Genomic DNA, 21,660 nt, shown 5'->3' with positions numbered 1-21,660 from the left:
TAAATTATATTAAAATAAATTATTATTTGGAAAAATATCTTATATTTAGCAGTTAAGCTCAGTGTGAACAATTTTGCCATGTTGTCACCACTCTGGTATTATAGTAGTGCTCTCTTGTATTTACCCACAGTTCAACAGCACATCACATGTTTAAACACAGCATAACACTAACACACACAGAGTAAACATTTAAGTGTATTATACACTTCAGGTATACACTTTAAAATGCTCATTACTTTTAACACCAACTATTTCTTGAAAGAAACCACAAAATGGTGGTTTGTGTTCTGGGTAACCACTTTTCTTTCCAATGGTAGACAAAATAAATTAGCAGCCAAAAATATCAGTATACTTGTCTTGGAAGTATCCTTTTTTTTTCTAGGACAAGTGAAGCAAAAACTTAAGATGTTCAAAAAAACAAACAAAAAAATTGTCTTCACTGGTGAAAGTGCATAAAAAAAGAAAGAAAATGTTTTCTTTAAATTGTTCTTATTGCTCACAGTCTGATTGGAATGGGTTGTGGGGAGGGGAAGGATTGTAGTAATCCTAAAAGGGAAAAAATTGAAGACAGGAGCCTCAGTGGGTGTCTGTGTGTGCAAATGTGTGCAAATGTGTGCTGGTCCCTGCTGAGACAAACCGTAGAAGCCGAAAGTGAAGAAAGCTAAAGGGGAGGGGGTGTCAGGATGGTTGGAGCAAGGGGGTGGTAGTAGCAGTAGTAGAAAAAAGGAGGAGGATGAGGAGGAGAAGGGGGAGAAAAGTGCTGCTGCTGATGTTGGAGAAGAGTTCAGTTGGTTTTGTCTTCTACCTTGTACCCGGGGGTGGCTTTGTGGGAGGCAGAGTGACGGTCTTTACTCGGTGTGGAGGTCCTGTCTTTGGCCTTGGATTTGTGGCCTCTTCCCTCCTGACTTTCTACGTCTGATGTGTTGCCTGAAGAACTGTCCTGCAGATGTTCACAACAGGGAGGAATGAGATGATGCTTGAACAGACAAGTTCAAGGATAAATGCTGCACTGTACTTATTTTTAGTAATTCCCGCACTCTCGATAAATATGCAGATTAGATGTCTCGTAAGCACCTGCTGTTTTGGGTCGGGTTCTCTGGGTGGCTGGGGCCGTACTTTGGCTCCCACACATACTGGGAGACAAATATATTGTATATACCAGGGGTCGGCAACCTTTACAACTCAAAGAGCCATTTTGACCCGTTTCATAAAATAAAGAAAACAATGGGAGCCACAAAACTCTTTTGAAATTCAATATGAAATGATACTGCATACATAGTTTTTTTCTGCTTTGTGTTATGTATAAAGCAGGGGTCACACCTTAATATGAAAAACAAACACCTTAATATAAAAATTAAATGTTAGCGCGGTCTGCGAGTTTTATATGAGTGACACTTGACAGCAGTACACTTGCCAACACAATTTTTCCGGGAGACTTCCAAATTAGAGAGCAAATACTCTCTCAAGTATCTGATTTTCATCCAACCAACATTAACAAGGGCATGTTATGATGACACTGTCGTTAACGCCCTCTACAACCTGAACTAACGGCTTGCCATTCCAGTCACATGTTGAATCTGGTTTCTGCACTCACAAGGAAGTGACTGCAAGGCATACGTACTTGTTCAACAGCCATAGAGGTTACACTGAGGGTTGTGATATAAACAACTTTAACACTGTTACTAATATGAGCCACAATGTGAACCCACACCAAACGAGATTGAGAAACACATTTCCGGATAACATCCGCACCATAACACAACATAAACACAACAGAACAAATACCCAGAATCCCATCCATCCCTAACTCTTCTGGGCGACCTTATACACCCGCTAAATGGGTTTGACTTTGCATAGTGGAGTTTTAACTTGCACTTACAGATGTAGCGACCAACTGTAGTTACTGACAGTGGTTTTATGATGTGTTCCTGAGCCCATGTGGTGATATCCTTTACACACTGATGTCGGTTTTTAATGCAGTACCGCCTGAGTGATCAAAAGTCTGTTACATCATCACTTATGTGCAGTGATTTTTCCAGATTATCTGAACCTTTTGATCATTTTACAGACCGTAGATGGTAAAATCCCTAAATCCCTTGCAATAGCTCGTTGAGAAATGTTGTTCTAAAACTGTTCGACAATTTGCTTTAAAAATTGGTGACCCTCGCCCCATCCTTGTTGTGAATTACTTAGCATTGCATGGAAGCTGCTTTTATACCCAATCATGGCACCCACTTGTTCCCAATTAGCCTGCACACCTGTGGGATGTTTCAAATAAGTGTTTGATGAGTATTTCTCATCTTTATCAGTATTTATTGCCACATTTCCCAACTTCTTTGTCACGTGTTGCTGGCATCAAATTCAAAAGTTAATGATTATTTGCCAAAACAAGGTTTATCAGTTTGAACATCAATTATGTTGTCTTTGTAGTGCATTCAACTGAATATGGGTTGAAAATGATTTGAAAATCACTGTATTCCGTTTATATTTACGTCTAACACAATTTTCCAACTCATATGGAAACAGGGTTTGTAGTTTGCTCCTTTCTCCTCCTCCATTTATCGGCTTTCTTTTGTAAGTTAAGTTTTCATTACATATATGTATTGTTCCATTTGAAACAACTGTATTATTGACAAGGGGTAAATATTGTTATTATCAGTGGCTTAGTGGTTAGAGTGTTCGCTCTAAGATCGGTAAGTTGTGAGTTCAAACCCCGGCCGAGTCATACCAAAGACTTTAAAAATGGGACCAATTACCTCCCTAATTGGCATTCACCAAAAATAATTCCTGGGTGTGGTCACCACTGCTGCTCACTGCTCCCCTCACCTACCAGGGGTGATCAAGGGTGAGAATGCAGCGAATAATTTCGCCACACCAAGTGTGTGTGTGTGTGTGACAATCATTGGTACTTTAACTTTATTATTCATCATCAATCGTGCCATTTCTACTGGTATTTTTATTGCTCCATTTGTAGTGCAATAGTGTTTATGATCATATTTATTTCACTAACTGCTTTTTGCTATAATTTTTCAAATCATATTTTTACATATCGTATTTGCGGATTTTCTGTTGTTGTTGTCTCTTTGTCTTAGCCCCCTCTTCCCCTTGCAATTTCTCCCTGACTTCCTTTTTTTCTTCTTTCTATCCGCTCATGCTCCCTTCCGGCTGCGCTAAACATTAAATAAATCCATTCAATAAAGTAAAATACAAATGAGGCAATAAGAGGAAATATCCCATACTTTTCTTTTGTAAAGTAAATCTGTACAGCAGATATGGGCATCTCCATCATCAACATGATTTGCCTGAGAGGCTGGACGGGAGCTCCTGCCCCCAAACATAAAAAAGATGTTTAGTAATCCTAGAGCCTTACGGAAGAATTCTTGTTCTTTTTGTCTTCGTCTCCATCATCCGAGTCAGGATCAGAGTCCAGCGCAGGGAGCTCTGGATCCAGTGGGGGCTGAAACAGGGCAGTGTTCAAAGGCAGGTACCGCAGCTCATTGGGAGAGTACCTGTTAAATACAATGCACATATGTCAGAGAGCAAAGGCATACATGATAACACAGTGCAATTATCATTAAATCTTAACTACTAGTAGAACAGCATTAGAACTGTCAGACAAGTACAAAATAAAGTTAACAACTGCTAAAAATAAGGGGTGATAAAAAAAAAATGTAGCCAATTTAAACTTAAATGATGAAATGCAGTGACGGGAGTGCAACATGAGGGAGCATCCGAGTCAGCTTGCATGAATTCAGCTCATTTCATGGTGAACAATGATATAGCCGAATTTAACTCAACAGCCAGGGACAGAGATCAAAGTACCTTACGGACAAGCACTAATTGGGATTTCAAAAGTGATTGCAAAGGTTCCTAAATTTAACTGCTGACATATATGGTAACATATTGAGTCATTTCCAGTTGTATTACTTTTTCAAAATTATTATTAACCGACATCAGGGGTCTCAAACACGCGGCTCGCGGGCCAATTGAGACGTTACTCTGCGGCGCCCACCTTAATATGAAAGTTTAATATTGATGCGGCCCGCAAGTTTTATATGAATGGCGCTTGACAGCGTTGTGTGCGGAGCTGAAGGAATCTACCAATCACAGTGTGGTATATGGCTCTCAAGGGCGGAACATTGACGTCACTTGCGTGATGCAAGCAGAGAAACGTTTTGCCGCTTTTCCACTAGACCCGCACACAGTTTTCTTCCCTCGCTCGCTCGCTCGCCCGCCTGCTTGCTCTCTCTCTCCGAGCTCTGTCTGTCACTGTGTGTGTGCTCTCTCGCTCTCTCCCCCGGCGCCACTGTAACAGTCCGGGCCGCGGAGACGAGTGGTCCTGTAGCTTCCGAAGCATTCCACCGAAGGACAGAGCGACAATACAAAACTGTGGTGCACTGGACCTCAGCGCTTATACTCTGACAGAGAGTCGCTGGGCAAATCGGACGTGTAACACGTTAGTCGTGATGTTAGCCCATTCGGGGCTAATTGTGTTACCGTAACTGTAAACTCCATAGCTTGCTCATAACCACATTCTAGCTGCCGACATGGCGACATACAACCTTTACTGGGGCTCCGCATGCTCGTCACTACTGTTGCATGCTGGGTAGTGGAGTTCATATATTCCCTAGCTCATAACATCACAGTAAGTATGTGTATACATTGTTGCTGACTGGAGAAATCGAATTATTATTGTTATTACCTCTGACTGATTTATTTACTTGATTCTCATTTTGTTCATTTATATTTTGATTTTATTTTGTGTTGAAAATAAAAATAAAGAACTTTAAAAAAAAAAAAAATTTAAGAAATCTTTCCTTGCGGCCCAGCCTCACCCAGACTCTGCATCCAGTAGACCCCAGGTAAATTGAGTTTGAGACCCCTGACCTACATGTTGATTTAATGTTAATACCTGGTTACTTTCTGGTGTAACATGGTTCTCTCTTCATTTCTGTTAAAATATAATGAAGACTTATTATTCTGTTGTTTGATACTTGACAATAGTTTTGGCGAAACTACAAATTTAGGTATCGATCCAATAATGAGAACTTATTATTCTGTTGTTTGATACTTGACAATAGTTTTGGCGAAACTACAAATTTAGGTATCGATCCAATAACAAGTAGTTAGAGGGGCAGTATTGGTCATACCAGTGGTTCTCAAATGGGGGTACGCGTACCCCTGGGGGTACTTGAAGGTATGCCAAGGGGTACTTGAGATTTTTCAAAAATATTCTAAAAATAGCAACGATTCAAAAATCCTTTATAAATATATTTATTGAATAATACTTCAACAAAATGTGAATGTAAGTTCATAAACTGTGAAAAGAAATGCAACAATGCTATATTCAGTGTTGACAGCTACATTCTTTGTGGACATGTTCCATAAATACTGATGTTAAAGATTTCTTTTTTTGTGAAGGAATGTTTAGAATTAAGTTCATGAATCCAGATGGATCTCTATTATTCCCCAAAGAGGGCCCTTTAAATTGGTGATTACTTTTATGTGTAGAAATATTTATTTAGAATTGAATTACTAGTTATTTTTATATGTTTTTTTCCAAATACTTCAAGAAAGACCACTACAAATAAGCAATATTTTGCACTGTTATACAATTTAATAAATCAGAAACTGATGACATAGTGCTGTATTTTAATTCTTTATCTCTTTTTTTCTACCAAAAATGCTTTGCTCTGATTAGGGGGTACTTGAATTAAAAAAATGTTCACAGGGGGTACATCACTGAAAAAAGGTTGAGAACCACTGGGTCATACCACTGCTGATACTTCAAATTTCAAGATCATTAAATTATTGCATTTTGATCACTATTGTATACAGATGGAAGTGTGACAATATCAATTATATATTCAAATTGTGTGTCACTATTGGCTCTGATTTAAATAATATGCTTTTGCCCTTAAAGCCCTCCTGTGTCCCTGGATTTACTTCTTAAGTTACTAAACAATAACGACGAAATATTTTGATAATAAAAAAATATTGATCTAACCACTGTAGTATCAACCATATACCAATACTAGAGTTGGTATCGTTACTGTCAATATTTGTTTCGATCCGTCCACCTTTATTTTCGTTTAAGAGCTCTTGCTTGCGGTGAGCATATTCTGCTACAGTGTGTAGAGTACCATGTTAAGCTCTTCCTCATCAAGAAACAGTTTATTTTACACCATGGAGGCAAGGATTACTGATTTATAAGTGGCTTTGTTAAAGTTAAAGTACTAATGATTGTCATACACCCACTAGGTGCACTGTGGAGGGACATTAGCCACTAGCGAGAATACTATATTGCGTTAAAGACCCTTGTGTTCGCTTGTCGCTGTCATGTTTGCAGAAAAATCAACACGCATTAAGCCAAATTTATCATTATACATCATATCATTTGTACAGGCTTCAAAAACATGGAAATAAGTAAACTACTGTTTATTGTGCAGTAATGTACCTCTTGTAGTAGTCTTGGAACTGTCCTGGTATGAGAGCAACAGGGTAGGGCCCTGTCCTGGTCAAATCTGGAGCAAGAACTTTAAACCTGCCCTGGGGCACTTGAATAACCTAGGACGACAAAAAAAGCAAATAAACATGCAGTTTTAATGAAATAGTTATGGTGTTTATAGCAAAAGTTTAAATTGCTGTGATTTATTAGGAATATATGTAGTAGTACGATGTATGTTCTACGATATAACTGCCTATTGTTTATATTGGAATTTCAACTTCCAGGATGCAGCTAATGTAACTTCATCAAAACTGTTACTTTGCAGGAGCCATTTTAAGTCACTTGAAAGAACTTTACGGCAAAGCCAACAGAAGCATGTATGTCAACAAAATGGCAGAGAGAAAAAGCACAACAGAAGCTATAACAACAAAATCCAAAAAGAAAAAACAGACAAATTTCTTGGTTTGGATTAAGAAAAGTCAGACACCAACCAAACAGTAGGCTACTCGGCAAAACATGTCGCAAACAATTAATTCCTAGCGACTTAAACAAATTGATTATTTCCTATCACGTAAAGACACGGCGTAAAAAACAGTACAGAGACAGTGTTAAAAATAGACAAAGTACAGTACAGTGAGATCACAATATACAAACGCCTCAAACCTCAGACCTTTACATTGCACCAAATATGCCTCTGTGTGCAAACCATGTTTTTCCATACAAATTATTTTTTCATTCATCATTTTGCATGCTGTTTTAAGGCCATCATGGGCTGCCATTTTGATGACATCCCTTCCTGTACACAAGGCAATGGCCATTTTAAACAGGCGTGGCACCCTATGTCACATGTTGTATACATCATGTACACAAGGGCAGGACCGGGGGGACCTGTACCGGTAACGCATTGGCTACTGGGCCGCATAGAAACATAAAATAATTTATAAAGGACTGCATTTTCTCCGACTTAACTTTTGCCTGTCCCACTGGACACACCAATAAGCTTGTTTATAGATGTACAAGAAAAACTCCTCATAGGAAGTTGCCATGTGTTATAGTTGTTAAAACTTTGTGACATGATACAATGCACATTAATGAACATATAAAATATAAATGCGACAGATTGTAGCCAAAGGCTGATTTTCATCCGGTTGATGGTAACGTGCTAGGGTCTCATTGTAAAGAAACAAGCCCAGGGCTCCCACTAATTCAGCGTTATAGTCAGTTGTATATTTACTGCACTTATTTTTGCTGTATTTATCTGGCACAAATAAAAAACCGGCTCCTGATAATAATGCTTACATTAAACCGGTCTGTGATGCAAAAAAGGTTGGGGAGCTATGCTCTATCCCATTTACATCCTGCACACACGAGCACAGCCATTTTGAAGAGCTTTGACGTCAAGCAGTACTTCTGACGTGTTTATTTCCACAATTGTCGTACTTTGGGGTGGTCAGCGCTGTCAGTCTGTCTTAGAGATCACTTTGTGTTATCATAAACACTTTAAATGTGTCCACACTCACAGTACAGCTTTGGGTTGATAGACTGTCTACACAATATTTCAACTTTAAGTTTAGCAAGTTGGCCTCCGGCTTGCGGCACCTTCTGTTCAAGGATTTTATCAACAAAGGGGGTTTTGTTCCGCAACACGTCTTTAATTGTTTTAGACCGAAAAAGATGCCACAGCGGACCTTTATTACAGCGGAGGAGAAGGCACTACCAGGACACAAGGCGATTAAGGATTTACACAGTTTGGGGATTTTCGCCGTGTTTAATTGAGCGTTACAATAGGCCTTATGATGGCATTGTGTTTATATGTATGAGGGCACCTGTCTACCTTGTTTAAGTGCTAATAATAAAATTGTATTATTTAAGAAATTTAATATTGCTACTCTCCTCTCTGAGCTGCAACCTTATCGTGGTAGAGGAGTTTGCGTGTCCCAATGATCCTAGGAGCTATGTTGTCCGGGGGCATAAAGCCCCCTGGTAGGGTCTCCCAATGCAAACAGGTTCTAGGTGAGGGATCAGACAAAGAGCAGCTCGAAGACCTTTATGAAGAAGAAACATCATGGACCCAGATTTCCCTCGCCCGGACGCGGGTCACCGGGGCCCCCCTCTGGAGCCAGGCCCGGAGGTGGGGCACGATGGCGAGCGCCTGGTGGCCGGGCCTGTTCCCATGGGGCCCGGCCGGGCACAGCCCGAAGAGGCAACGTGGGTCACCCCTCCAATGGGCTCACCACCCATAGCAGGGGCCATAGAGGTCGGGTGCATTGGGAGCTGGGCGACAGCCGAAGGCAGGGCACTTGGCGGTCCGATCCTCGGCTACAGAAGCTAGCTCTTGGGACGTGGAACGTCACGTCACTGGGGGGGAAAGAGCCTGAGCTAGTGCGCGAAGTCGAAAAATTCCGGCTGGATATAGTCGGACTCACTTCGACGCACAGCAAGGGCTCTGGAACCACTTCTCTCGAGAGGGATTGGACCCTCTTCCACTCTGGCGTTGCCGGCAGTGAGAGGCGACGGGCTGGGGTGGCAATTCTTGTTTCCCCCCGGCTCAAAGCCTGTACGTTGGAGTTCAACCCGGTGGACGAAAGGGTAGCCTCCCTCCGCCTTCGGGTGGGGGGACGGGTCCTGACTGTTGTTTGTGCTTATGCACAAACAGCAGTTCAGAGTACCCACCCTTTTTGGGAACGCTCGAGGGAGTACTGGAAAGTGCTCCCCCGGGTGATTCCCTTGTCCTACTGGGAGACTTCAACGCTCACGTTGGCAACGACAGTGAAACCTGGAGAGGCGTGATTGGGAAGAATGGCCGCCCGGATCTGAACCCGAGTGGTGTTTTTGTTATTGGACTTTTGTGCTCGTCACAGTTTGTCCATAACAAACACCATGTTCAAACATAAGGGTGTCCATATGTGCACTTGGCACCAGGACACCCTAGGCCGCAGTTCCATGATCGACTTTGTAGTTGTGTCATCGGATTTGCCGGCCTCATGTTATGGACACTCGGGTGAAGAGAGGGGCGGAGCTTTCTACCGATCACCACCTGGTGGTGAGTTGGCTGCGATGGTGGGGGAGGATGCCGGACAGACCTGGGAGGCCCAAACGCATTGTGAGGGTCTGCTGGGAACGTCTGGCAGAGTCTCCTGTCAGACAAAGTTTCAATTCCCACCTCCGGAAGAACCTTGAACATGTCACGAGGGAGGTGCTGGACATTGAGTCCGAGTGGACCATGTTCCGCACCTCTATTGTCGAGGCGGAAGATCGGAGCTGTGGCCGCAAGGTAGTTGGTGCCTGTCGGGGCGGCAATCCTAAAACCCCTTGGTGGACACCAGCGGTGAGGGATGCCGTCAAGCTGAAGAAGGAGTCCTATCGGGTCCTTTTGGCTCATAGGGACTCCGGAGGCAGTGGACAGGTACCGACAGGCCAAGCGGTGTGCAGCTTCAGCGGTCGCGGAGGCAAAAACTCGGACATGGGAAGAGTTCGGGGAAGCTATGGAAAACGACTTCCGGACGGCTTCGAAGCGATTCTGGACCACCGTCCGCCGCCTCAGGAAGGGGAAGCAGTGCACTATCAACACCGTGTATGGTGCGGATGGTGTTCTGCTGACCTCGACTGCGGATGTTGTGGACAGGTGGAAGGAATACTTCGAAGACCTCCTCAATCCCACCAACACGTCTTCCTATGAGGAAGCAGTGCCTGGGGAATCTGTGGTGGACTCTCCTATTTCTGGGGCTGAGGTCGCTGAGGTAGTTCAAAAGCTCCTCGGTGGCAGAGCCCCAGGGGTGGACGAGATCCGCCCGGAGTTCCTTAAGGCTCTGGATGCTGTGGGGCTGTCTTGGTTGACAAGACTTTGCAGCATCGCGTGGACATCGGGGGCGGTACCTCTGGATTGGCAGACCGGGGTGGTGGTTCCTCTCTTTAAGAAGGGAGACCGGAGGGTGTGTTCCAACTATCGTAGGATCACACTCCTCAGCCTTCCCGGTAAGGTTTATTCAGGTGTACTGGAGAGGAGGCTACGTCGGATAGTCGAACCGCGGATTCAGGAGGAACAGTGTGGTTTTCGTCCTGGTCGTGGAACTGTGGACCAGCTCTATACTCTCGGCAGGGTTCTTGAGGGTGCATGGGAGTTTGCCCAACCAGTCTACATGTGCTTTGTGGACTTGGAGAAGGCATTCGACCGTGTCCCTCGGGAAGTCCTGTGGGGAGTGCTCAGAGAGTATGGGGTATCGGACTGTCTTATTGTGGCGGTCCGTTCCCTGTACGATCAGTGTCAGAGCTTGGTCCGCATTGCCGGCAGTAAGTCGAACACATTTCCAGTGAGGGTTGGACTCCGCCAAGGCTGTCCTTTGTCACCGATTCTGTTCATAACTTTTATGGACAGAATTTCTAGGCGCAGTCAAGGCGTTGAGGGGTTCCGGTTTGATAACCGCAGGATTAAGTCTCTGCTTTTTGCAGATGATGTGGTCCTGATGGCTTCATCTGACCGGGATCTTCAGCTCTCGCTGGATCGGTTCGCAGCCGAGTGTGAAGCGACCGGAATGAGAATCAGCACCTCCAAGTCCGAGTCCATGGTTCTCGCCCGGAAAAGGGTGGAGTGCCATCTCCGGGTTGGGGAGGAGACCCTGCCCCAAGTGGAGGAGTTCAAGTACCTAGGAGTCTTGTTCACGAGTGAGGGAAGAGTGGATCGTGAGATCAACAGGCGGATCGGTGCGGCGTCTTTAGTAATGCGGACATTGTACCGGTCCGTTGTGGTGAAGAAGGAGCTGAGCCGGAAGGCAAAGCTCTCAATTTACCGGTCGATCTACGTTCCCATCCTCACCTATGGTCATGAGCTTTGGGTCATGACCGAAAGGATAAGATCACGGGTACAAGCGGCCGAAATGAGTTTCCTCCGCCGTGTGGCGGGTCTCTCCCTTAGAGATAGGGTGAGAAGCTCTGCCATCCGGGAGGAACTCAAAGTAAAGCCGCTGCTCCTTCACATCGAGAGGAGCCAGATGAGGTGGTTCGGGCATCTGGTCAGGATGCCACCCGAACGCCTCCCTAGGGAGGTGTTTAGGGCACGTCCAACCGGTAGGAGGCCACGGGGAAGACCCAGGACACGTTGGGAAGACTATGTCTCCCGGCTGGCCTGGGAACGCCTCGGGATCCCCCGGGAAGAGCTAGACGAAGTGGCTGGGGAGAGGTTAGTCTGGGTTTCCCTGCTTAGGCTGTTGCCCCCGCGACCCGACCTCGGATAAGCGGAAGATGATGGATGGATGGAATATTGCTACTAACATTTTTCCGTGCTACCAAATTTTTTCATTTAGTAGCACCGGTGATACTGGTGAAAAAGTTAAGCGTACAGCACTGATAATGAGTAGTTATTATGAATAATAAGCTTGTAATAAGTACAAAGTATGAATAATATTTATGAGAGGTCCCAAGTAAACTTACATGTGTCTGGAGGTCAAAGTAAGCCCTCCTTTCTTCCATTCGCTCCCTGTTGAAGTTACTGTTGAACTCTGCCGCTTTTTTGGCAGCCTTCTTAATGTATTCCGGAACCTTACTGGCCTCTACCTTCTGATGGTTCTGCTGCTGCATTTGCTGAAAGAGCACAGCAGACATATTACATGGTAAATTTGTGTTTTTTTTTGTGAAATGTATTACAGTAAAGTAATCAAACGACGCCGACATGAAACATTGTTGTGTACCTACAGAGTACTCTTTAGCTATCCTCTGTCGCTCTCTCTCCTGCAATATGACCGAGTACTCTGAATGTTTGGAGGGATACTCCTTTATCATCAGGTCAATCACCTCGTCACTGCGCAAAGCTGTTAAACCTTGAAACAACAAGAACACGGTTAAAGTATCTTAACTCACAACCACTTTAGTAGTAAAAGACGTGTGGGTACTTGAATGCTTCCTACCAAGAGTGCATTGCGTTTCTGTGATCACATTCTGTTCACGCAAGTAAAGCTTCTCTTTGTGCGACAGGTCCCTCCGTTCCATATCTGTAAAATTGTAGAGATAATTAAATAAGTACAGACACTACTTTACAGATAAGTTTAAACTTCTTACGGCCTATAAAAAGTAATATTACACCATGTTGCCATCACACTTTAACTACAGATAACTTTTCGAGCTTACATTTTCAATTATTTTGGTCGACATTATTCACAACTAATTCATACCAGGGTACTTCCTCTTGAAGGATGTGACTCCCAGATACTCGCTGACCTGCTCTTGCAACATGTAATACTCTCCCATATCATCCGGTGGCCACTTGTACTCTGTCAGGTTCTCTGCTGGGAAATATGTTGGACTGGAAGAGGCAAGGGAAAAACGGCAGCGGTTGGACGAAGGCGTGAACACAAAAAGCATCATGCTTAAAGGGGAACGGAACTTCTTTTTTAGAATTTTGCCGATCATTCACAATACCTACGCAAGACAACACATATAATTTTTTTTTAATGCATTTTAATTAGTGATATACAACAAGTTCTAGGTGGCTAACAATGAAGCAAATTAGATTAATCTAATGCACCCAGCCGATGAGCAGCTGCATCGCCTCTGAATTGGGGAAAGTTAATTCTAGATTATAAGTAATGCCTCTCACTTATATAGTAGAAGGTTGTGGCCATAAACAGATAAGATGGTCATTTTTGATATTCAACTTAGACCAGAAAAAAGCAGACATTCTACAGTAAGTGATTGTTTTATTGCAAACCCTGTTTCCATATGAGTTGAGAAATTGTGTTAGATGTAAATATGAACGGAATACATGATTTGCAAATATCACTTTCAACCCATATTCAGTTGAATATGCTACAAAGACAACATATTTGATGTTAAAACTGATAAACATTTTTTTTTGTGCAAATAATCATAAACTTTAGAATTTGATGCCAACAACACGTGACAAAGAAATTGGGAAAGGTGGCAATAAATACTGATTAAGTTGAGGAATGCTCATCAAACAATTATTTGGAACATCCCACAGGTGTGCAGGCTAATTGGGAACAGGTGGGTGCCATGATTGGGTATAAAAGCAGCTTCCATGAAATGTTAAGTAAGTCACAAACAAGGATGGGGCGAGGGTCACCAATTTATAAGCAAATTGTCAAACAGTTTTAGAACAACATTTCTCTACTAGCTATTGCAAGGAATTTAGGGATTTTACCAGCTACGGTCCGTAGAATCATCAAAAGGTTCAGAGAATCTGGAGAAATCACTGCACGTAAGCAATGATATTACAGACCTTTGATCTGTCAGGCGGTACTGCATCAAAAAACGACATCAGTGTGTAAAGGATATCACCACATGGGCTCAGGAACACTTCATTAAACCACGTCTGAGTGTAACACAAGCCTCCTCTCTTCCTGTTTTTAAATCTCTCTTAAAAACATACTTTTATTCCTTGGCTTTTAACACTAAGTGATATCCATCCTGCAACGGCGCCCCATTATACACCTGCTGTGAACCTGTTTTTATGTTTTATTTATTTATTTTTTATCATGTTCTGTTTGTGTTGTGTTGTTTTCTCGGTCCTCGTATTATCTTTTAACCTGTCCATTGTACAGCACTTTGGCTATCCCTGTGGTAAATATTAAATGTGCTTTATAAATAAAGTTGATTTGATTTGATTTGACTGTCAGTAACTACAGTTGGTCGCTACATCTGTAAGTGCAAGTTAAAACTCTACTATGCAAAGCGAAAGCCATTTATCAACAACACCCAGGAACGCCGCCAGCTTTGCTGGGCCTGAGCTCCTCTAAGATGGACTGATGCAAAGTGGAAAAGTGTTCTGTGGTCTGACAAGTCCACATTTCAAATTATATTTGGAAACTGTGGACGTGGTGTCCTCTGGAACAAAGAGGAAAATAACCATCCGGATTGTTATAGGCGCAAAGTTCAAAAGCCTGCATCTGTGATGGTATGGGGGTGTATTAGTGCCCAAGGCATGGGTAACTTACTGTGAAGGCACCATTAATGCTGAATGGTCCATACAGGTTTTGGAGCAACATATGTTGTCATCCATGCAACGATATCATGGACACCATGCCATGATAACGCCAAAACTATTGATAAACAATGCCAAGCCATGTGTTACAACAGCGTGGCTTCGTAGTAAAAGAGTGCAGGTACTTTCCTGGCCCGCCTGCAGTCCAGACATGTCTCCCATCAAAAATGGGTGGCGCATCATGAAGCGTAAAATACGACAACAAGACCCCGGACTGTTGAACAACTTAAGCTGTACATCAAGCAAGAATGGTAAATAATTCCACTTTCAAAGCTTCATCATTTAGTTTCCTCTGTTCCCAAACGTTTATTGAGTGTTGTTAAAAGAAAATGTGATGTAACACAGTGGTGAACATGTTCTTTTCCAACTACTTTGGCACATGTTGCGGCCATGAAATTCTAAGTTAATTATTATTTGCAAAAAAGAATAAAGTTTATGAGTTTGAACATCCAATATCTTGTCTTTGTAGTGCATTCAATTGAATATGGGTTGAAAAGGATTTGAAAATCATTGTATTCCGTTTATATTTACATCTAACACAATTTCCCAACTCGTATGGAAACGGGGTTTGTATGTTTGTATATTGTATTTCTTGTTAAGCACTTAGAAATAGTGCTATTTGCTGGATCTGCTTTTTACTCAACTTCCAAAATGTGTAACTCCTCAACTTTATATTCAGGCTCAAAGATATAAGATTCTGGATCATCATTTGTCCCAAAGTAGTCATTGTTGGCTCCCATAAGGTCTGCCATGATTATTAGTAGTTGTTGTTGTTGTAGGAAATAGCGAACATTCTGATGCATCTTTGAAATCAATGGCTGCTGTATGCTCAAAATTACCAAAATATGTAAATATTACATTTTATTATAATTGTTACTGCATGACATATACTTACAGCATATATAGTAAACGTTGATGGAGGTTTTTGGATTTGTTTTTAAAGTCCTTTACAGGAAAAATACTGCAAAACCCGATTCCCATTTCTTCCATTGTTAGCTGACTTTTTCTGGTGTTTATTTACAAGTTAGAATGCATTAAAAAAAGAAAAACACATGTTCTTGTCTCTCACATTAGGATTGTGAAAGTTAGACAAAATTCCAAAAAAGTGCAGTAGCCCTTTAAATTTAAAGTAGAAGCACACCTACCCAAACTCTTGACTGGAAGTGTCACAGCTCCGTGAACTGTCTCCTGAACCCATTCTCCGCCGCTTAGGAGGTTGGCTGCCATCATTAGACTCCTCTTCCGTTATGTCCTCCTGAAGAAAAGTAAATCCCAATCAAACTCAACTTGTGCTTGCAAAAAGGGAACCCCTGAGCAATTATATTTAACGATCTAACCAAGATCATCTCAAATAGCTGTATTGTTTTATAATATATGTATTGGTTTGAGTCTACGAAAAATGGCTTTAAGATGTACTTTTTTTTTTGGAGTGGGTGGGTACGAAATAAACCAGTATGCATGTCCAATCTTTCACATATTAAATCAGTAATGTTTACTAGACTTGTAATGATATCATACTGTATTGGTAAACTGTAAAATGCCTTGATTGATGGAATATTAATCAATCAATCAACATCACAATGGTGCACAAAGTGCTTTACAGGACAAATAGGTTAAAAGCAACTAAAACCATGCATATTAAAACAGTAACAATAAATAATTATGGAAATTATTTGTTAAAAGCCAATTTAAACAAATATGTTTGTGGTTGAGATTTTAAAAAAGTCTAGCTCCCTGATGGCTCACAACTTAGGTGGGAGGGAGTTCCATAACTTGGGTGCAGATGCGGATGCGGAAAAAGAACCATCCATCCATTTTCTACCGCTTGTCCCTTTGGGGGTCGCTGGAGCCTATCTCAGCAGCATTCAGGGCTAACACAAATAGACAGACATCATTCACACACTAGGGCCAATTTAGTGTTGCCAATCAACCTATCCCCAGGTGCATGTGTTTGGAGGTGGGAGGAACCCCGAGTACCCGGAGGGAACCCACGCAGTCACGGAAAGAACATGCAAACTCCACACAGAAAGACCCTGACACCAGGAATCAAACCCAGAACCTTTGTATTGTGAGGCACATGCAATAACCCCTGTATCACCATACTGTAATATTTTAGTAGTCCTCAATTTGTTTAGCTGAATGACCCATGAACACTCAAAATCAGTCATCACTGCACACAAGGTGAAATATCAAAAATATAATTTGTCAATGTCTTAATAGTTTTAAGGATTATAGTTTACAGAAGAGGTGTCCAAAGCGCGGCCCATGGGCCATTTGTATCTCATAGCTATTTTTTTAATGGCCCTCAACACCCTCCATCCATCCATTTTCTAACGCTTGTCGCTTTTGGGGTCGCGGGGGGTGCTGGAGCCTATCTTAGTTGCATTTGGGCGGAAGGTAGGAGGAAGCTGGATTACCCGGAGGGAACCCACACAGTCACGGGGAGAACAAGCAAACTTCACACAGAAAGATCCCGAGTCCAGGATTGAACTCGTATTGTGAGGCACATTCACCAACTCCTGTTCCATAGGGGTGTACCGGTACGTGTATTTGTATTGAACCGTTTCGGTACGGGGGTTTCGGTCCGGTTCGGAGGTGTATGGAACGAGTTTGTAATCTAAAGTCTTAACAAGCTGCTCTGCTTTCTGCCTCAGTCTGAGCACCCAGCATTGTCCCGCCCACACAACCATCTGATTGGTTACATACAAAGCCAATCAGCAGTGCGTATTCAGAACGCATGTTGTCAATGCTTCAGCGTTGAGCAGATATGTGTTTAGCAGCGGACATCGTACTCTCCCCAAATTATAAAAAACACTTCCCAGTCACAACTACTGCTAGCATCATTATGAGCCCATTGACCTTCTAGAAACTTAAACTGCAGCGCAGCTCGCTCGCAGTTCTGACTTGAGGTGAAGGCTAATTAGCTTTTGGCGTAACGTTAGCTCATTTTGCTGTGCGTGTGTGTGTGCGTGCGTGCATGCGTGTGCATGTGCATGTGTTAGGGGCAGCAAAGCCCTGTCTGTCTGTTATTTCTCATGAACTAACATGAAGTCCATGGTGTTCAGGGATGAATAGTCTCTCCTATTGCTATTGTACTATTTTTTCAGCTATAGTTATATTAATCATTAGTAATGCAGCAGCATAATTTTGAATGGCAGGGTCCCTGCTATCACATGTTGACAAAAATATAACATTTACATAATAAAAGTCAACCACAGGGTTCCCAAATGCTGTAATAAATTAAGCATGATAAGTTGACTTGAAACTGTTTAATGTTGCACTTTTTATATGTAGAAAAGGTTTTGTCATTTGATTTAATCAAAGCAACAACTTGAGGCAGGTTAATGTGGATTAACGTGGGCAGAATTATTATAGTGTTTCCAATGTTAAAAGGATAAAGTCATTGTTTACAAATTTGGTAAATAAATAACCCAAAGAATGTATATTTTGTTTTTTTCTTACTGTACCGAAAATTAACCGAACCGTGACCTCTAAGCCGAGGTATGCACCGAACCGAAATGTTTGTGTACCGTTACGCCCGTACTATTCCACCGTGCTGCCTGGAAAAAGAACAATCACTCCATTTTTTTTTTTTACTCTAGTCCAGTGGTTCTCAAACTTTTTTTGTCATCCCCCACTTTGGACAAGGGGGAGTTTTCAAGACCCACCTACCCCCATCGCCCCAACAGATCGCTAATGCCAAGTTTAACATTTTCAAATGTATTGAACATCAAGTAACATCAAGTTGTATACATTCAAACTCAATAACATAAAATAAAATCAAGTTCAATAATAAATAAAATAACTGTGCTGCTGTGGTATAACTTGCATCAAGTTCAATAATAAATAAAATAACTTGCATCAAGTTCAATAATAAATAAAACAATAGTGTTATAACTTGCATCAAGTTCAATAATAAATCAAATAAAAGTGTTATAACTTGCATCAAGTTCAATAATAAATAAAACAATAGTGTTATAACTTGCATCAAGTTCAATAATAAATCAAATAAAAGTGTTATAACTTGCATCAAGTTCAATAATAAATAAATTAAAATTGCCACTTTTTCGTGTTTTGATTAAGTTTACCGCGCTCACAACATCTGTTAAAACCTCATTGAGTTCGGGGCTGAGCTGCCTTGATGCGAGTGCTTCCCGGTGAATGACAGTGTGTCCAATGCGCATTTGGCGCAACCCTCTTTATTAGAGCCTGCTGCCTGTTTCTTGACCCTGTCATGGTCTGTGCGCCATCGGAGCAAAAGCCCATACAGTTTTCCCATTTAAGGTTGTGTTCTTTGAGGAAACGGTCCATCATCTTGACCAGTTCATCAGCAGTGGCTCTATTTTTTATGTATTTGCAAAACAGTAAATCCCCGCACAGTGATTTGCCATTCACAAAGCGGACGTATGTGATGAACAGGCAGTCTTTATTGCTGTCAGTAGCTTCATCCACTTGTAAAGCAAAACGACTTTATTTTAATTTGTCTACGACAGGGGTCAGCAACCTTTACCACTCAAAGAGCCATTTTGACCTGTTTTACAAATTAAAGAAAACAATGGGAGCCACAAAATTCTTTTGAAATTTAAAATGAAATAACACTGTCTAATCTCCCTCTGATCCCCACAATTTCCCTCTCTGTCTTCCTTTTTTTCTCTTTCTATCCCTTGCTGCTCCAGCCCGGCTGCACAAAATGATAACATAAATAAATATAATAAAGTCAAATTTAAATAAGGCAACAAGAGAAGTATCCTACACTTCTCTTCTGTAAAGTAAATGTGAAAAGCCGATATAGGCATCTACATCAACTTTATGATTTGCCTGAGAAGCTGGACAGGACAAAAAAATTAAAATATAAAATTTAAAAAAATAATAATAAAAAAAATTTAAAAAAATGAAATAACACTTCATATAAAGTTTTATTTTTGCTTTGTGCGATGTATAAATTAACTATGATGTGTTACGTTTATGAAATCAATGAACGACTGCAGAAAAAATGAAATAAAACGTTTTAACTCCGAAAAAGACGTCGGGTTGAAGGTTAAGTAAAATACTTAATGTCTATTTAAGTCCTCCTTGTAGTAAAGAAAAAAAAACGCCAAACTTAAATTATTCACTAGCTGAGAACCAAAAATGCCGTAAAATGTCTATTTCCCTGAACAATTAAAAAATGTGAATATATGCAAAATTATAGGAAATTTAAATATTTATCATACGTGGTCAAAGTGATTTCTACTCCTGAACCGCAGAGCACAGCGTCTCCACATCGGGGCTGTATGACGTCACCTTTATCTTCACACAGGATTATAAATTCTCATCTGAGGCGTGTGCCATGTTTGTTTTTAATAAAGTTCATGTTGGAGAACACCTGCTCACATACATATGAGGATCCAAAGATCGACAGGACTCCAAGTGCATACTTTTTCATGTTCACATAAAAGTCCGGGATAGCGTTCCAAGTTTCGAACACAAGTTTGTCTGGTTTGGGGAGGTTTTCAATATCACACTATTTGTGATTCTGAGCAAGAACGGCCTTCTGGCGTGAAACATCTTCAAGGTCCGCTGTCAGGCGCTTTAATATGGACACCCACATGGCTTTGACGGAGACGCGCGCGGCCGTGGTCGTGTCCCGAGGTTGGACAAGCAGAATGACAAGCTGAGCTGGCCGTGACAAGCTGAGCCGCATCAGAGTGATCAAAGAGTCGCATGCGGCTCCGGAGCCGCGGGTTGCCGACCCCTGGTCTACGAGTTGTTCCTCAAGATCACTTGCAATGTCGCGTATACGTCTCGCAACTGTGTCGCTTGACAGTGGGACAGCTTTTAATTATGCTGCGCTTGTCTCGTCAAGCATGAGTGACACGTTGTCTATTGAAGCGGGGAGAATCAGCTGCTCAGCAATTGTGTGCGCTTTTTTGCATTGAGCAATTTTTTATGCAACTGTATATGAAGCCAATTCATCCATTTTGTGTAATTGTGGTCCACACATTAGCCTGCTACCCATCCGCGCGAAAGTTTGTTCCGCTTAGCCCCGCCCCCATTAGTTACTGTTGCGTCTGTCAAACTTTCGCTTCTACCTAGAAATTTAAAGTTTACAGGAAAAATATGTGATTTACATTCATTTATATATCGGATTTCACACACAATCACAAAGTGATTTACAGTTTGTATAGAAAATGGGGTTGTAAAAAAAAAATCTACGAATAAAAAAAAAAATAAATAAAAAAAAGTTAAAGTGAAATTTCCTCCCGTTCCTCGCGCCCCACCTGTCATGTCTCTATTCCCCACCAGTGGGGTGCGCCCCACACTTTGAGAAACGCTACTCTAGTCCATGTTTTGATTGATTAATTGGGACATTTATTAATAGATTGCACAGTACAGTACATATTCCGTACATTTGATACTCGAAAAAGTATTTAAACTTGTTTAAGTTGCGGTCCACGTTAATCAATTCATGTTAAATTCATGCTACTTCCAGAGAGGTGTGAGAATATAAGAACAAATTCCTTGGTGGATGGCGAACAGTTGAAAATTCAGCCAATTATGCTGGGGCCAGACAATGGATGGCCTTAAAAACAAAAATGATTTTAAAATGTGTTCTAAAACATACTGGTAGCCAATGGAGAGCAAAGAGAACTATATGGGCATGACTTGGAGCATGAGTGAGGAGGCGAGCAGCTGTATTTTGTACCATGGTGTACTTTAGAAGAACAAGTTTGTGTAAAAAAACCAATATTGTTACCTCAAACACACAAGTCATGCACTTAACAGGCGACATTGTCGTATAAAACAAAACATAAACAACGGCCTCATACTGCTATTCACTAACAGTGGCAGCCATTGGAGCACTCCACAGCCGCTAGCTTAATAAGAACAAACGCAGAGGACCTCCTAAATTTGTTCAATCTGCATTTTTTCCCCTTTTCTACGAAGTGAAGTTGTTACCTTTAGCGATTGTGCTCCGGGGGTAGCTGGGTTACTGTCGCACGGTGGTCTCGGTGGAAGCACTGCAGCCATCTTTGCAGCTTATAGCTTTATTCAAGATAAACGACTTTTTTTTCGCTCTACGGGTTTTGTTGGTGGTTAATGGACGTCACACTGAGCACACTGCCGACTAGTGGTCTGGAGTGACGCGATCATTTTGATCGTTTAATTGATTGATTGATTGAAACTTTTATTAGTAGATTGCACAGTACAGTACATATTCCGTACAATCGACCAGTAA

At 41.7% G+C, this 21,660-nt stretch overlaps 1 protein-coding gene across 1 annotated transcript in view; it reads right to left on the bottom strand.

The window, feature by feature from the left end:
• The window catches only part of phf10 (PHD finger protein 10), a 28,559-nt gene extending 7,034 nt beyond the window's left edge, over positions 1 to 21,525 (bottom strand). Inside the window, exons 1-9 of the mRNA XM_061879815.1 lie at positions 21,381 to 21,525; positions 15,587 to 15,696; positions 12,613 to 12,743; positions 12,349 to 12,432; positions 12,137 to 12,261; positions 11,876 to 12,025; positions 6,458 to 6,567; positions 3,371 to 3,509; positions 806 to 940 (exon numbers count right to left, since the gene is read on the bottom strand). Coding sequence (XP_061735799.1) covers positions 806 to 940; positions 3,371 to 3,509; positions 6,458 to 6,567; positions 11,876 to 12,025; positions 12,137 to 12,261; positions 12,349 to 12,432; positions 12,613 to 12,743; positions 15,587 to 15,696; positions 21,381 to 21,452 — 1,056 coding nt within the window. The 5' untranslated portion in view covers positions 21,453 to 21,525. The remainder of the gene's footprint in view (positions 1 to 805; positions 941 to 3,370; positions 3,510 to 6,457; positions 6,568 to 11,875; positions 12,026 to 12,136; positions 12,262 to 12,348; positions 12,433 to 12,612; positions 12,744 to 15,586; positions 15,697 to 21,380) is intronic.
• Between the last annotated feature and the right edge of the window lie 135 nt (positions 21,526 to 21,660).

This window comes from Nerophis ophidion, linkage group LG02 (genome assembly GCF_033978795.1).
Source record: "Nerophis ophidion isolate RoL-2023_Sa linkage group LG02, RoL_Noph_v1.0, whole genome shotgun sequence".
In the NCBI taxonomy this organism is placed as follows: Eukaryota; Metazoa; Chordata; class Actinopteri; order Syngnathiformes; family Syngnathidae; genus Nerophis; species Nerophis ophidion.
Note: the sequence above shows the minus strand (reverse complement) of the source record. Positions and strands in the feature narration are given on the sequence as shown.